Below are 15,598 nucleotides of genomic sequence, written 5' to 3' on the forward strand. Positions count from 1 at the left end.
TTTAGTTTTGCTTTGTGGTTATACTCCACGACCCTTATGCATTTTAAGGTGTGTAAGATGGTAAACACATTTAAAAGTCTTGCTTGGTTGTTTAATTGGTTGAGTACACTTGACTTTAAGTTGTAAAATTAGGAAAGGCACAGAAGGTGAACTTGTTCATTGAGAAGTGATCAAACCATCTCTTACATATGTCTAATTAAAATAAAATTTTAAAACTTTTCAAAGAAATAGAAAATGTCTTAAAATAACTTGATTACTGTATAAGAACTAATTATTTCTGACTCTAAAAATAATACGTGTTCATTACCAAAAATGATGAAAAGAAAAATGTAATTAAGAAAATAAAGGTAACTCATAATCTCATTACTCAGAGATCCCATTTTAAAATTCTTAAATGCTTTTTATCTGTGTAGAAATATGTGTGTGCATACTTTGCAAAAAGATATTATGATTTTACAGCCTACTTTTTTTCATTTAACACCATACTGTGAATTTACTTATTTATCAGTAACAATGGGATGAATGTTTTTAACTGGGGCCTGAAGTCAGATTATCTGGCTGGAATTCTTGCTCCTGTGTTTGTTTACCTGCTGAGTGACTTTGAACATGCCACTGAACCTATCTAAATTCTTGCTGTCTTCATCAGTTAAATAGGAAGTATCATAGTAGCTAATGTTTATGGCAATAGCTTAAGTCAAAACACGTAATTAAAACTGTGGCCTCTAGTAAGAACCCAGTTAATATATTTATCTATTCCAATGTATGTAGCCTCTACGGTGTGCATTGTTGCACTGGGATATAGCGTTGAATAAAGTAGAGAAAAACAGAATGTATGTAAATTATGTGAATATGATGTAAAACATTTTACCTTAAATAATTATATAAAGTGAAATGGAGAAACAAACTCACTTGACACATGGAACTTACATCCTAGAGGAAGAGTGCGGTATAATAAAAAGTAAATATTTAGTCTTTGTTCCCAGTTCTTGGCTGAGCTCTTAAAACCCTTGGAATTTCCTATGTGATGGGACTGTCTTGTTATTTTTAAAGAGACTCTTTGGGTCATACCTGGATTTATGCCAGATGAGGTGATATACAGGGTGGGGTGCTTAGAAAGCATAGCCTCAGGACTTGAGGTGGTCACCAAAAGGTCTAGTGTGTTTAGAAGTTGGAAACTCTGAGCCCCAAACTCCTAGCGTCTGGGAGAGGAGGGCTGGCCTGGAGGCTGAGCTCTGTAAAAACTCTTGAACAAGTTGATTCGAGGCAAAGATTCTCTGTGCAAGAGGGCGGTACACATGACCCTTCCTTACCTCACCCAGTGTACCTCCTCACCTGGCTCTTAATTTCTGTCTTTCATAATATACGGTTAAATGTAGGTATTTTTCCTTAGTTGTGTGAGCTGTTCTAGCAAATTATGGAACCTGCAGAAGGGGCTGTGGGAATCCCTGATTTATAGCTGGTAGAAATATGGGTGGCCTGGGACTTGTGACAGGCATCTGAAATGGGAGCAGTCTTGTGGGACAGAGCCCTTACCTGTGGAGTCTGCACTAACACTGGGTGATTAGTGTCAGAATTGCATTGAATTCAGGAGTCCAGCAATTGTTGGTTAGTGTCATAAAACAGGTTCAGACAGATAATAAATAATGTATTATAGATAAATAAGTAAATATATAAATGTGTTAGATAGTAAAAGTGTCAAGAAGAAAAATAGAGCAGAGAGGATAAGGAATATTTGCAGGGGAGGTCTGTTGAAACTTGCAGTAGGTTGGCTAGTGAAAAGGGTTGCAAAAAGATGACTTCTGAGTTAAGAATTGAGGCAGTGTGAGAGCAAGCTGTGTAATTAACTGGACAAGAGGGAATAAATAGCCAAGCAGAGTCCTTGAGGTGAAGGTCTGCCAGGCATGTTCCAGGAACAGCAAGGAAGCCAGTGTGGCTAGAGCAGAGAGAATGGAGGGCAACGTGGTAGTGGGTGAATTTGGGCAGGTAATAAAAGAGCTGTGAAGGCTTCTTTGGCTTTTATTGTAAATGAGAAGAAAAGCCATTGGAGGGTTTTGAGCAAAGGAGGATGACATCTATCTGGCTTTGGTTTTGATACAGCAGATTCAGGGAGAGTAGTTACGAGGCTATTGCAAAAATCCATGTATAAATAATGGTGACCAGCATGGTGCAGTAGGAAAGTCGATGAGCATAAAATTCTCTTTATTGTCATACTTTAAAAAACAAGTCTGAAATACTTCATTTTGTTATTTATTTAGTCACTCCTCTAATTTCCAGCTTTCCACTAATTTTAAGTATTTTGATGAAGATTGTGATCTATGCATACGCAAGCATTTATGAGATCATTTTTTAAAATTCCTAGAAATTAGACTCCTGGGACAGTAAAATGCATGTATTTCTAATACTTCTGATGCACATGGCCAGAACACTAACCTGAAAGATTAACAGTTTTCTTCCTACTGTCAATGAATCAGAATACCTATTTATAAACTTTAATATTTGGTTTTGATATACAGTGTATCTTTAAATTAAATCCCAAATCCTGACAATAGAAATATATATTTTTTCATTTTATTTTAAAAAAACACCACCTAATTTCAACTTTTATCTTTTAGGTTACAGTTCCCTTGAGTCATCTCATCAGTGCCTTCCATTCACCAAAAAACACCTCTGTTTCTGTGGGTGCATCAGTTTCTCAAAAGCAGCATGGAGATGTAGCTCCTGACCATGAGGCTCCCAGCAGTGAGGTAATGGTATTTATCAGGGGTGTGGGAGCAAGCCTTTTTGATTTGTTAGCACATGGCAAATATGTTTGCAGTTTCTTTGGTTAGGTTATTTGTAACAAATTGTTTGATGTCTTCAGTTTGATCTCTTTTATGATAAAAGATGTCTCATTTTGGCTTTTTTTACATAATTGAAGTTACTTTGTTTTATTCTTTAATATTTAATTTGTAAAAAAATTTCACTTGGCACATTTATTTGGTATTTACTTTCTAGGTCACAACATGTGTGATGTCATTTACATATTCTTTTGTGTTGCTCCAACAGTAGCAGTTAACTGATCATACTTTTATTGCAAGTCTCAGGGGAGATAGAAAAACAGTAAGAAGTTATCTTCTGTTGCTTTAAAGGAGCTGATTCATTAGTGTAATTGAACAATTAGGATATAAGTACCTGAAAATGAAATGTATGAGCTGTGCAACTATACTATCACTCTTGAGGGGATTATAAAATCAGTGTTGCCTAGGACATAGGGAATTCCCAACCTAGGAACCTTTTGTTTATAAGGCTCATTTATACGATAGTTGCTTTTCAACTTTTCCTCAGCATTTGACCTTACTGAGCAGCTATTATTTTCAAAATATCTACTTCCCTGAAGTGAGTGATGTTACACTGATGCTTTTTAAAATTTTCTTTCTGTTTTGCTGGATTTTTTATCATCGCCGACTCCTTAAATATTGGGTACGCTGTATGTTTATCTAATTGTCATTGTGCACCTTCTCCCAGGGTATGTTACCCATTTTCATGTCTTCACTTAACATCTGTAGTACATGTTGATGAAATTCCATCTACATCTCCAACCCTAAAGTCTCTAAAATTTTAACATAACTTATTTAGTGGCTTATAAAAACACCCCTCTGGAGAGATATCAAGGACCTCAAAATTAGGATGTTCAAAACTGAGCTACTCCCCCATGTTCCAGTGTTTGAGATCCTACAGTGGTTTCAGCACCTCTTCATCAGACTGAGTCCATCCAGGAGAGAGATACCACATACTCATTTGAATAGTGGAAGTGTCCTACAAAAAGTTAGTATAATTTTCAGTCTAGTATTTTAAAAATTCTTTTTCTTATATGGGATTGGAATAAGTAGGGATTGGCTAGTAATAAGGAAAGAAAACTCCAAAATATATAGGACTAGAGGTTTAAGAAGCAGCTCATCCTCCTAGGATGGAGAGAGCTTTGCAGGAAGAGTTCTCCACCCCCAGGCTGAGGTCCTGACCTTGTAGGGAAAGCATGACCTTGGTTCACTGAATGGCAGAGAAGTCTTTGGACCAGCTGAACTTGATGGAAATCTACCCTCTAGGGTCCCAGGGAAAGCTGTTCATGGAGATGGTGTCTTAATGGAAAAGCTGCTGGGTGCCTGCACTGGGCACTGGGCACTGTAGGAGCCATGCTGTGGAGAAGCAGGCAGGAACCAGGTCCTGGAGAGACCGTGTGTGTTGAGATAGGGCCTGCTGGGTGAGCTCCCCAGGACCAGGAGCCACAACCCTTTGCTTCTCCAGTATCTCTCCAGTGCCCCCTACTCAGAGTTTCACACTGACCATTGAGCAGAGGAAAGAGATTTAAAGGGCCCAGATCCATGTGATGAAGCCAACAAAAAGGATGAAGAGGAAAAATTGCTATCAACAAATGGATAACTGGCACATCCACACAGAATCCTTCTCCCTCTCAATCCCTGTGCTCTGCTGGTTTCTTCAAACGTCTGTTGTCTATGATTTGTTACTTCATCCTTCTTAGTTAGGGCTTAGTTCAGGCTCACACCTTTTCCCCTTGTCCTGTCATCCTTCTCTCATCCAGTTCACCATCTACTCTTTTCTTCTTTAAAAGAAGCAAAAACAAATTATGTTCGCTCTAGAATTAAATTCAAACACGGCTTTTCACACTCTGGCCGTAGCCCATCTTTCTAGTCCCTTCTTCAGTCACTAAACTTTTTACTACATCTCAACCACTCCAGGCCCTTTGATGTCTTTTTATTTGCCCCCTTCCCAAGGCTTCCTTCTTCATAATTCTGCAAAGTAGGTGTTGCCTCAGGGAGGCCTTAGTTGACTTAGGAAACTAGTTGCTGTGTGTTCTGTGTTCTCTCACCACTTAAAAAAAATATCTCTGTAATGGCGCTTGACCATTCTGTATAATTACCATGTTTATATGTACCTTATTTCTCTTTATGTTCCTAGGACCTGACACCCAATGAGTAAGAAGGGGACTAATTTTCGGTCTTACTTCAGAATCTGTTTCCCTTTTGAGGTCTGAATTGTAAATAGGCTTTTTGGTTTCCTTTTGTAAAAGATTACTTGAGAGGTAGCTCTTCAATATTGTAGTCCTTCTATTTTCATTTCTTTAATAATGAGCTTCATTTGTACAGTTTTTGGTAGTTTAAAAAGCACTCTTAAATATTTTATTTCCTTATGCCTTTAACTAGCTCACTGTACTTAAGGGTATGTATGTGAGTTAGGCGTGATCTCTTCTGTTGAGCCACATGGTCTCATTGTGAAATAGGCAGGGCATATTTCATAGTGACTAATGCGGAAATGGATTCTAAGAGTGTGAATGACTTGTCACACAGCTTGTAAGTGACAAATCCCTGGACATCAATCCAGAGCTATATAATCCATGCATCTAACTTCACATCAATCATAAGAAGTTGGTACTTTATTTGGTCTGTTTAATTTTGTTCTCCTTACTTGAAGTTTTAGCTTCTGGGGGCTTTTAGTTAATACTTGTCTTTAATGTCTCCTTGTCAGCTCTTGTAAGAGAAGAAAATAACTCACCCTTATTTGTAGTGACTTTAGAACTGTTTTGAGGTGAGTGTATTTTATTGCCTGGTTTCTCACATTTTTTGCCTTGTTCAGTTTCGTCCTAATTAGAAGTTAAATTATGGGTAACTATAGAGCCTCTCGGTCCAAAGAAGTTTCAGTAGTGAGGCCAGAGGAGTGAAATGTCCCATTGTAACAGAGAATACCCTTTCTTTGTCAGATGGGTTTTTGTTTATGGGCATCAGGGCCTGCAGGACACTTTAAAGGTCCATGGACTGGTTCTGCCATTGGGAATATGATTTTTTTACCCTTTGCCAAACCTCAGTAAAACTAAAACTTAAAGTATTTGCACCAACTTATTTTTTAAATATTAGGAAGAAAAGAGGAATCAATAACATTTGTTAGGCTTTAGAAATACATATTATTTCAATTGTTTCAGTGGATAGGAACCTTTCAATTAACTGTCTTGATGATAATGTTTACTTGGTTGACTTAAATCTTTTACAGCCTGTACTTAATTTAAGGGACCTTGGATTATCTGAATTAAAAATTGGACATATTGATCAACTGGTAGGCGGTCTACTTCCTGGATTTTGTAAAGGCAAAAGCATTTCTTCCCATTGGCATACATCTCATGTCTCTGCACAATCCTTCTTTGAAAATAAATATGGTAAGTGAATATATTTTATGTTCCAATTAAAGTAAGCCATTTTAGTACTATTCATGACTTAAGAGATACCATTTATCATTTACAATTGTTTTGTGCCAGGCTCCTTCATGAGTTGTTTTCTTTTTTTTTTAGGGGTCAGTTTTTCTCACTGGAATCATTTTAGATTTGCAAGGATAGCACAGAGCTCCCGTATACCCTAATGCGTGACTTCCTCTAACTTTGAGCACCTCAATAATCATGTTTTGACATTTGTGAAAACTAAGAAGTTAACATTGGTACAATACTTTTAACTAAACTGTAGGCTTTATTTAGATTTTACCAAATGAAACAATTTCACAAACACTAGTCACTGTTTCTATTCGGGTCCTTTTTCTACTTGAGGATCTATGAAAGTATACTAGATCTGACATTTAGAATAATGGAGTGTTGTTCTAAGTTTAGGTGACAAACATGTATTAGATTCCAGTTCTCTGAGAATACATTGAATACATACTGATCATGGTCCTTTTTTAATGGACTATACGTATCTTAATTGAGTCTTGGAACAATCTAGTAGTATATAGTAAGTGGGCACTTTGTTGAAAGGCGTGTCAACTTCATCAATTTCTTTTCGGATGATACTTGAACAATGAATGTTAGCGGCTTATCAAAATACTTGTTGTGTATTGATGGAAGAAGATATTTTAAAAATCCATTCAAGTTACAGAAGCCCAGGAACAAAAGAGCAGGTTTGAACAGTTTTGTGACAAAGGTTTGATCTGAAGCTGTGCTTAATTAATTCATTTACTAATTTTTCATTATTTTGCCTTTATTTCATGTAAGGTCTGAAAGGTGAAGGATTCAGGAGTGAAGAAAAATGAAGTTTTTGAGGTTGGGGCTTGGATTAAAAATCTGCTTCTGTTTTGTTATTTTTTATGCTGTACTACCTCATTCCTGAGAGAAGCCCAGAGGCTTAGTGGTTAAGCGTAAGGAGACAGGCCCGAACTCAGTCTTACCACTGACTTTGGTATTTACTTCTCTAAGTTGCTGTTTTTCTCATGAAGTATGAGGGATAGCTCCTTATTTCATTTTGGAAGATCAAATGAAATAATCTAAGTACTGTATGTGGCCCATAGTGTTTGGGAGAGTAAAGTTTTTGTTAGTATTATTGTTTTATAGTAGTATTACTGTGACTTTGCTAGACTTCATGTTTACATTTCCATTAAAAAAGTTTTTTTTATTTCATCAAATGTACATCACAGTGGTTCAGTGGACCTCCTCCTCTCCCCCTGCCTACTCCCATTCCCCTTGGTAACCACTAGTCACTTCTCAGTGCCTGTGAGTCTAATTCTGTTTTGTTCTACATTTCCTCTTAAGGTCATTCCTTTTACTGCCAGCCGTCTTCTTGGCTTAGGCGGGCAGAGGTTTAAGGAAGCATTTATGGACTGGTCTGTGAAGTTCTTGGAAAAATCCCTGAATTCTAACTAGGATATGGGGATAGATGAGAGCCAGGTTCTATTGTCACTGCCCAACGGTCATGGATATAGAGTAAGATGGGGCCCGTTGACTTAAGAGTAGGAGTTAGGAAGGATCACCCAAGTATTTATGCTGTGCAGCTGTGGCAGGAGCTGTATTTGTACCAATGACTATGGAAGCTTCAAGAGATACAGTAGTACCTCAGGTGTGCTGTGTTTCATCACATTGTTCACTAGAGGTTGTGAAATTGTCTCTAGGAAATAGCTATTCTTTATCTCTTTATGCTGTGTACTAAAAGTAACTTCACATAAACAGGTATCTTTTACCTCTTGATTTGAATTTAACCTCACTGGCAGCTGTATTTGTATATTAGATAAAAAATACAATGAACAAGTGAGAGACAGCAAAATGATAAAGGACTATAGTTAGATTAGCAGTGCTTTAGGGTATTTAGTAAATGCATCGTCATTTATGGACAAAAGGCAAACAACTCATATTTTTGTTTTTTTTATATTTGGTGAAATAATTCCTTGGGGTTTTCGTGGCTTGGACATTAGAAATTTTACTCTTTTCAATTTCCCTCCAGGTTACTTAGGTAAATTTAGTACCTTACGTTCCTCTTGCTTGTACAGACAACCTTCAAGGACTCTGAAAAGTATTTGTTCAGATCTTCAGTACTGGTCAGGTATGAAGCAACAAGGGTATTTATTTTATTTTATTTTATTTTTTAGTGAAGTATCACTGATATACAATGATATTGGTTTCAAATGTACAACACAGTGGTTCAGCTGTTACCCATATTGTTAAATCCTTACCCCCGCTAGTGCAGTTACTATCTGTCAACATAAAAAGATGTTAAACTGTATTTATTTTGAAAATATTAATAGACTTATTTTCTATTTTCTGATTTGTCTTTCTTAATAATATTCATGACAGAAACATTCATCTGTAACTCACAATAGAACTTACAGAATATTTGGAATCAATTTATTTGTGTATGTCTGTAATTTTTAATCTAGAAAATATAAAATAGCCAAATTTGGAATGTGAATGACAGGTGCTTCAGTAAATCAAGATTTGGGGAACTTATTATCTAACCTGCTTCAAAATAATTAAGCACATTTGTTTACTTCTCCTTGTTTTCAAAATCTTACAGCAATGACTGAAAGAATAGAAAAATTTGAAAAAAGTGAGAGCAACATTAGGCAGGTTTCATCTGTGGACCAGAAATTTGAAGAGTTTCCATAAGTTAAGAAGTAGATGACATCACATTGATAGCAAAATCAAATATGCATTCATTCATATTTATTTAATGCCAGGCACTAGTGATAGGTGGTAGTTATAAATGAAAAAAAAAAAACCCATGTATTATCTGCCTTCATGGGACTTAGAGCAGAGTGACATGAAAGGGGTGTGTAGTCCTATTTCCAGCAGAACTTAGGAAAAAACCCTAAGTTCTGAATCAATACTAGTGGGCTTTGTGATGGTTGATAGGTCATCCCAGACAGGAAGTTGAAACATTGTCAAGAGTGCGCCAATCACAAAACAGTTATGGCTCATAACTTTTAGGCTACAGTGAGAAAAAAACACCTTTATAATCAGGGGTGTGTGTGTGTGTGTGTGGAGAGGAATCTGTCTCTGAAGACTCCTGGTTTGAGTATTGATACCAGAGAGAAACAAGACACTACCCCAGGTCACTTTGGACTTGAATCATACACAAACGGTATCCTGCTCATTCACCATAAATCCATGTTTATATTCTAAAAACATTTACCACCATGGTAGTTTTGGGAAAAACTGTCTACAATTAGTAATGATTAGTGAGTTCTTCTTTATGAATACAAATTGATTAGCAGTGATCTCCACATATTTGAGGAAAACTTGTATGAAAAAGCATAGGAAATGGAGGCATTAAGTTGGGCAAGGAGACAGTGATCAACTGAAGAAATGGTTAATGCAGTGGACAGATGATTACTTAAGAAGAGTGATGGATTTTTATATATTCATGGGAGACTTACAGAAAGCGTGTATTAGGGTATGAAGAATATCTTAAAACTTAGAAGTCAGGTTCTCTGATCATGTAATAAAACTGTAGTCAAATAACAAAGAATAGCTAAAAAAATAACCTGACTATGTAGAAATTTCTAAGTGTGTTGTGGCTGAAGGGAAATCCAAACTGAAATTTCAGTTAGTTAGTAGTGAACTACAGTGAAAACCTGCATATCAAAATCTTTGGATTCAGGATAAACTGATGTCAAAACCATAGTATAATTTATTAGGAAATAAGAAAGATGGGAAATAAATGAAACATTCACTTTGAGAAATTTTTTTTAAAGAATAGACGTTAATGTGGATAAAATAGACATTAAATGAGTACTATAGCAAGAAACAGTTTTGCTTAATTAAACCAAGAACAAGTTTAATTTGGAAAAAAAAAACAACAGAGCAAACTAACAATCTGATTAAAAAATAATAAAGAAAATGATACTTTTCAAACATAATCCCTTTGTCCCAAAGGCACTGGACTCAGATGGTTTTATGGCTACACTGTTTCCCAGGATCAGAAGTTTCCTGTTATTTGAAACTTTTTTAATAAAGAAAAAGATAGAATAGGCTTCCCTGTTTATTCTGTGAAATTACTGATATTGAAACGCTAGCAGAAAATAGAATACAATAGATCAATTTCACTTAATAATATAAATACAAAAATCCTAAATAGTATCTGTAAAACCAAGTATTAGAAATGTGCCAAATAAGGATACAAGAGTGATTTAACCTTAGGAAGTATATTAATTTATATTACTCAATTAGAGAAGAAAAGCAGTATTATTTCAGTGTATGATGTAAAAGCATACAACATATATTGTTTGTTATCCTTCCTAAAAACTCTTAGAAAGCTAGAGAAGAGGGAAACTTTAATTTCTTAAGGGTATCTATCAGGCTCTCATTAAGTGTGAGATACTAGATTACACGATAATCTAGTACCCTGTTTTTGTTCAGCAGTAATAGGGAGGTTCTGAGTGATGTGATTAAAAAGGAAAAGGGGAGTTAAAGGAACATACAAAATTATAATTTGGTGATAATGATTTTTTTAACTAGAAAATTCAATTGAAAGGCTACTTTGGTATCATAAAATAAATGCATAAAAATCAGTATCTTTCTCATATTCTACCAATAGCTTTTAATTACAGTTTTCAAAACCCATTAAATCCTTCATCCTGAAAAGAAGTATGCAATGTAATATATACACACATATGCATATGTGTATTTGTATGGAACTTCACTGAAAGAAAGAAAAGGATCTGAGTAGATGAAATAAGAGGATACTACAGTCCTCTTTGGAAGGACTTAGTAGTGTTGCAGTGTCAATTTGCAGGCAAATATATGAATTCATTGCAGTCCCAGTCAAAACCTTGAACACTTGTTAAGAAAATCAGGAAGTTTGGTATTTAAAAAAAGGGAATCAGATTCTTTTCTTATATCATAAGTAAGTTCCAAATAGGTAAAGGTCTGTAAAGAAAAAGACCTTTAAAGTCTTAGTTTGGGGATGGGACCCTAATCAAAACAATACAGAAAACATTGAAGATTAAAAGGTACAGCTGCATTAACTATGCAAATTAATGTATCACAAGACATACAGTAAATGGTTCAAGTATACATGATGAAAGGTTAGATATGTAACACTCAGGTTCTTCTATAAGTGAAAATGAAAATGTGAAAGGTCACAAGTGCTTAGTCAATCAAAAATAGTTTTTCAAAAATTTCCCTCACTTTTAATCTGAAATGTAATTTAAAACAAGACACTGCTTTTTGCCCATCAGATTTGTACCAAGAAGATTTATATTGAAAAGGGTGTGGAGAAAAGGACATTCATAGTCACTGGTAGGCATGTAAATGGATAGCAGCCTTCTAGAGGGCAATTTCTTAGTGTCAAACAATTAAAAGCTCACAATTTCATTTTTAATCTGTATGTGCTGGCAGATAGTATAGAGAAGACTTTTAACTGCAGCATTATTTTTAGCAGCAAAAAAGAGGAAAACAGTTCATTTCCATCTAACCTTTTCTGAAAACTGTCCATGATACATTGTTAAGGGAAAGAGGACAATCACAAAAGGTTGCATACTATTTTTATAGAAAGAGCATGTCTATCAATACATAGAAATGTAGTCATGAAATTGTTTATAGTGGTTACTTCTGGGTAGAAGGACTGGGGCTTGGGGAATGATACTGTGACTTGTACTTGATACTTATGAATAGTGGTTTTTCTTTTTTTACTATTTTAAAATTGCCAAGAAAATGTAAAGTTAATTTATAGATTCAGCCCATTATTTGAATGACTGTAATTACAAGTGTGTTGAAGTGTCTGGCAAAGACTTGTGTTAACAAATCAGATTATGAGCCAAATGTCCAAGTATGGTGTCAGAGTTTCGAAGCATAGGCATTTTTCTTTTCTTAGAAAAATTTACAATGAGAAATAAATGTGGTGCCATTTTGTTTAGTTTTCATACAGTCTCGGGGTTTTAAAACATTGAAATCAAGGACAAGACGTCTGCAGTCCACCTCTGAAAGATTAGCAGAAACACAGCATATAGCACCATCATTTGTGAAGGTAATTAGACCTTTTTTGGTTCAAAAAGTAATAATTCTCAGGTATTAAAATGAGAACCTTCAATACCTGATTTGTCGACCAGTTAATTTTCTCCCATCTTTGCACTTACGATAAAGGATTAATAACCTGTGTAATCATTATACCTACAACTCCTTAGGTGCCAAACTTGTCCCTCTTCTGCTCGACTAGACATCTCTCTCTGGCTTTTTCCCTAACGTACATCTGCTTTATGTTCTCTGTGTTAATAAATAGCATCCACCCAGGCTAGAAATCTGATGATCAACTTCGGTTTGTCCATTTTCTCTCACATCCCACATCCATGAATCACTAAAGTCCTATTGATCCAGCCTCTTAAATTTGTCGAATTTCCCTCTTCATCCCCAGCTCCATTGCATAGACAGACTATACCATTTCTTGCCTTAAATGCTCTAAAGAAAAGGCTCATTTAGTCTCCTTGCCATTAGCTTTGCTACCTTCACTCCAGCTTCCAGATAGCCACCCACCAGTCTGTCCAAAACATAGTCACATAATGTTTGTATTTCTCTGCTTTCCTGTCAGACGCCTGCTGTGCTACAGGGCATTTCATTGGCCTCTGCCTGCCATTTTTCTGTTCTTATCTTTCAATGTGCCACCCACTCTGTACCCCTGCCTTCCTCCTCTCTCGGCATTTTAAAGGCCTGTCGTACAAGACGGCCTGCAGTTCTTGGGCACCAAAGGCTGTTGTTTCATGGCTCTGTCAAGTTGTTCCTGCTGTGTAATTCCCTGGGATATAGATACCCTATCCTCTGTAAGGCCTTTCCTCACTGATGTAGGTAGTATTTCACTTCTTTTACTACCTTACCTACCGCTTACCATATCAGAATGATTTAAAAAACTTAGGTATTTACGTATCTCTCCCCATTAAACGTAAATCATTCAGATCTTTTGTTACCTTTACAGCTTCAGAACTTAATAGAAGCAAAGTACATGAGGGTGTCCTGTCAGTAAACAGTTACAAATTAATGAGTTGTTCCTTGCAGTAAAGATAAAGGAGTGCGAACATCATGCCATTAGAATCCAAAGTCAATGTGTGGCCTATTAACAGTTTTAGTGTAGTATTTAGTATAGATAGAGTTCTTACAGAGAATTTCTTTATATCAGTTGATTTGTGCAAGTATGTTAGGTACAAGGTGTTAGATTCCTAGCTATTGATTAAGTAATTTATCGTAAGTCTTAGTCTAATTCTTCACACTGACCATAAAAATTAAAAATTGTAGAATTTGAACTTTTTTGTGAGTGGTCATTATACTTTGGTGGAGCATTACCTATATAAGCTGCCAATACTGATGTTGTGTTCTTAGGGGTTTCTTTTGCGGGACAGAGGAACAGATGTTGAGAGTTTGGACAAACTCATGAAAACCAAGAACATACCTGAAGCTCACCAAGATGCGTTTAAAACTGGTTTTGCAGAAGGTTTCCTGAAAGCTCAGGCGCTAACGCAAAAAACCAATGGTAAGTTGATTTGACACCCCTCATATTTGGAATGAACATCTGAAAGGAAGTCAGAGTCCACCTTTAACTGACTTGGAGAACAGTTACCCAGCTTTTCATTTCATTCCTTATCTAAAAGTTATCAATCATGTATCCCATTTGTAACTTCAGTGGTGTGGAAGTGGAAATACCTGCTCACCGCTTTTGGCTTTCTCAACTGAGAAATCACAGCTAAGGACAGAAGCATGTGTGGCTTTATGAGACTTTTGGTAACGGTGCTGAAAGGAAATCGTGGCTGTAAGGTGGAAGAACTCCAGGTTACAGCATAGGATGTGATGAGATACATGAGGACCTCATGAGGATGCTAATATTTGCGTTTCACTGAGCTGTCATTTCTCATGGACATCTTTTGACTTAGGCTTTTTCTTTTCCAGATTCTCTCAGAAGAACTCGTCTGATCCTCTTTGTCCTGCTGCTCTTAGGCATTTATGGATTCTTTAAAAACCCATTTTTATCTGGTAAGTGTTTTTATTTACCTAATTTTTTAAATCTTTTAAAAACCTGTTCCTTTTTTATAGGTACACTGATGTTTCTGGCTCTAGGGTCTAGGCTTTTCATTTCTGGAATAAAGAATTCTCTGATTGGGTCACGTTGCAATTGTCTTTTGCATTGAAGAAGAAACGTTTTAATCTGTTATGATTGTGTACGATCTGCATTTTCAGAAGGCTTATTATACATTATACATTGCTTTATGGCTTACAAGAAAAGTTTCTTCAAATACTGTACAACTTCAAGTTTTACTACTTTGTCTCAAAAATAATATTCCTTAAAATTGCAAGGATAGAAGATAAGTAGTGATTCTACAGCATCTTACTATGCTGATGGACAGAGACTGTAATGGGGTTTGTTGGGGGGGGTCTTGGTGATGGGGGGAGAGTCTGGTAAACATAATGTTCCTCATGTAATTGTAGATTAATGATACCTGGCTCAGGATTTCATCCGAGAATTTTCCTGTTGTTCCGTATATTTTAATGTGGCATCAAACTGGAGATGAGTTTTTAACATCTACAGATAACCTTCTTATATTTAGATTGACTTTTTCTTATCCCTCTTTTTGTGTACCCAAAAAAGAACAAGCACAGGGAAGATAGCTGGTATTGGCAGGGTGCTGGAGGCGTGGGATGAGGTCTGATGATTCTTTGTTCTTTTAATTGCTGTCTTGCATTAAGTAAAACAATCAAAATAGGAAATGCATTGCCTCTGTGTAATTATTATTAATTTTTTATAAGGTCCAGGTGAGTCTCCTGTAAACTAACTTGCATTATTTATTAAGTCCATCTATATAGGTACTTTAAAAGTAATTTAGTGGGCTAAAACTATTAATGTCTGCTCTAGAATTGCTGAATGAAATTTTCTGTCCTGACTTATATGTTCTTGATATGTTGAAGGTTTCTTACTAACCCTGTATTTTTGCCTGCTAATTTTTTTGCTTCTAAAATTTCAATCCATCCTATTTTTGGTTGTTTGTGAGGTAATTAGCCATTGCTCAGTTTACTCATTTACGTCTGTCTAGTACGGAAGTTTACATGTTGGGGAGAGGTGTAAGAAAGTTTTGTAATAGTTCCCCATGCTCTATCTCAAATATTGTACTACCCTACCAAACTCTTACTGTCTTTCTTACTCTTAATGATGTTATTACTGATGATGACATACTGAGGGCAACTAAAAACAGTTGTTAGAGGAAGAAGGCTACATGATAAGTGAAACAATCTGTTAAGGTTCATCCCCCCCTTTTTCTAAAATGCCAGTGTCAGTTTTTATGCTATGTTTAAGATAAAATATTTCATAGTGTAGATCTCTAA

The 15,598-nt window shown here is 35.9% G+C and overlaps 1 protein-coding gene across 8 annotated transcripts in view; it reads left to right on the top strand.

Annotated features, from left to right (window-relative positions):
• LOC108386194 (ATP-dependent zinc metalloprotease YME1L1) overlaps positions 1–15,598 on the top strand; it is a 37,346-nt gene that overhangs the window by 2,573 nt on the left and 19,175 nt on the right. For 3 of the 8 annotated variants that reach the window (XR_012127949.1, XM_073229065.1, XM_073229066.1), the window contains exons 2-7: positions 2,613–2,744; positions 6,040–6,202; positions 8,244–8,342; positions 12,157–12,266; positions 13,607–13,757; positions 14,171–14,254. Coding sequence is in view for 7 of the 8 variants with exons in the window: in XM_073229065.1 (XP_073085166.1) it covers positions 2,613–2,744; positions 6,040–6,202; positions 8,244–8,342; positions 12,157–12,266; positions 13,607–13,757; positions 14,171–14,254 (739 nt within the window). In the remaining variant the exon portion in view is untranslated. The remainder of the gene's footprint in view (positions 1–2,612; positions 2,745–6,039; positions 6,203–8,243; positions 8,343–12,156; positions 12,267–13,606; positions 13,758–14,170; positions 14,255–15,598) is intronic. The other 5 variants (XM_073229070.1, XM_073229071.1, XM_073229069.1 and 2 more) reach the window with 2 other exon arrangements.

The sequence above is a fragment of the Manis javanica genome, chromosome 2 (assembly GCF_040802235.1).
Source record: "Manis javanica isolate MJ-LG chromosome 2, MJ_LKY, whole genome shotgun sequence".
NCBI classification, from domain to species: Eukaryota; Metazoa; Chordata; class Mammalia; order Pholidota; family Manidae; genus Manis; species Manis javanica.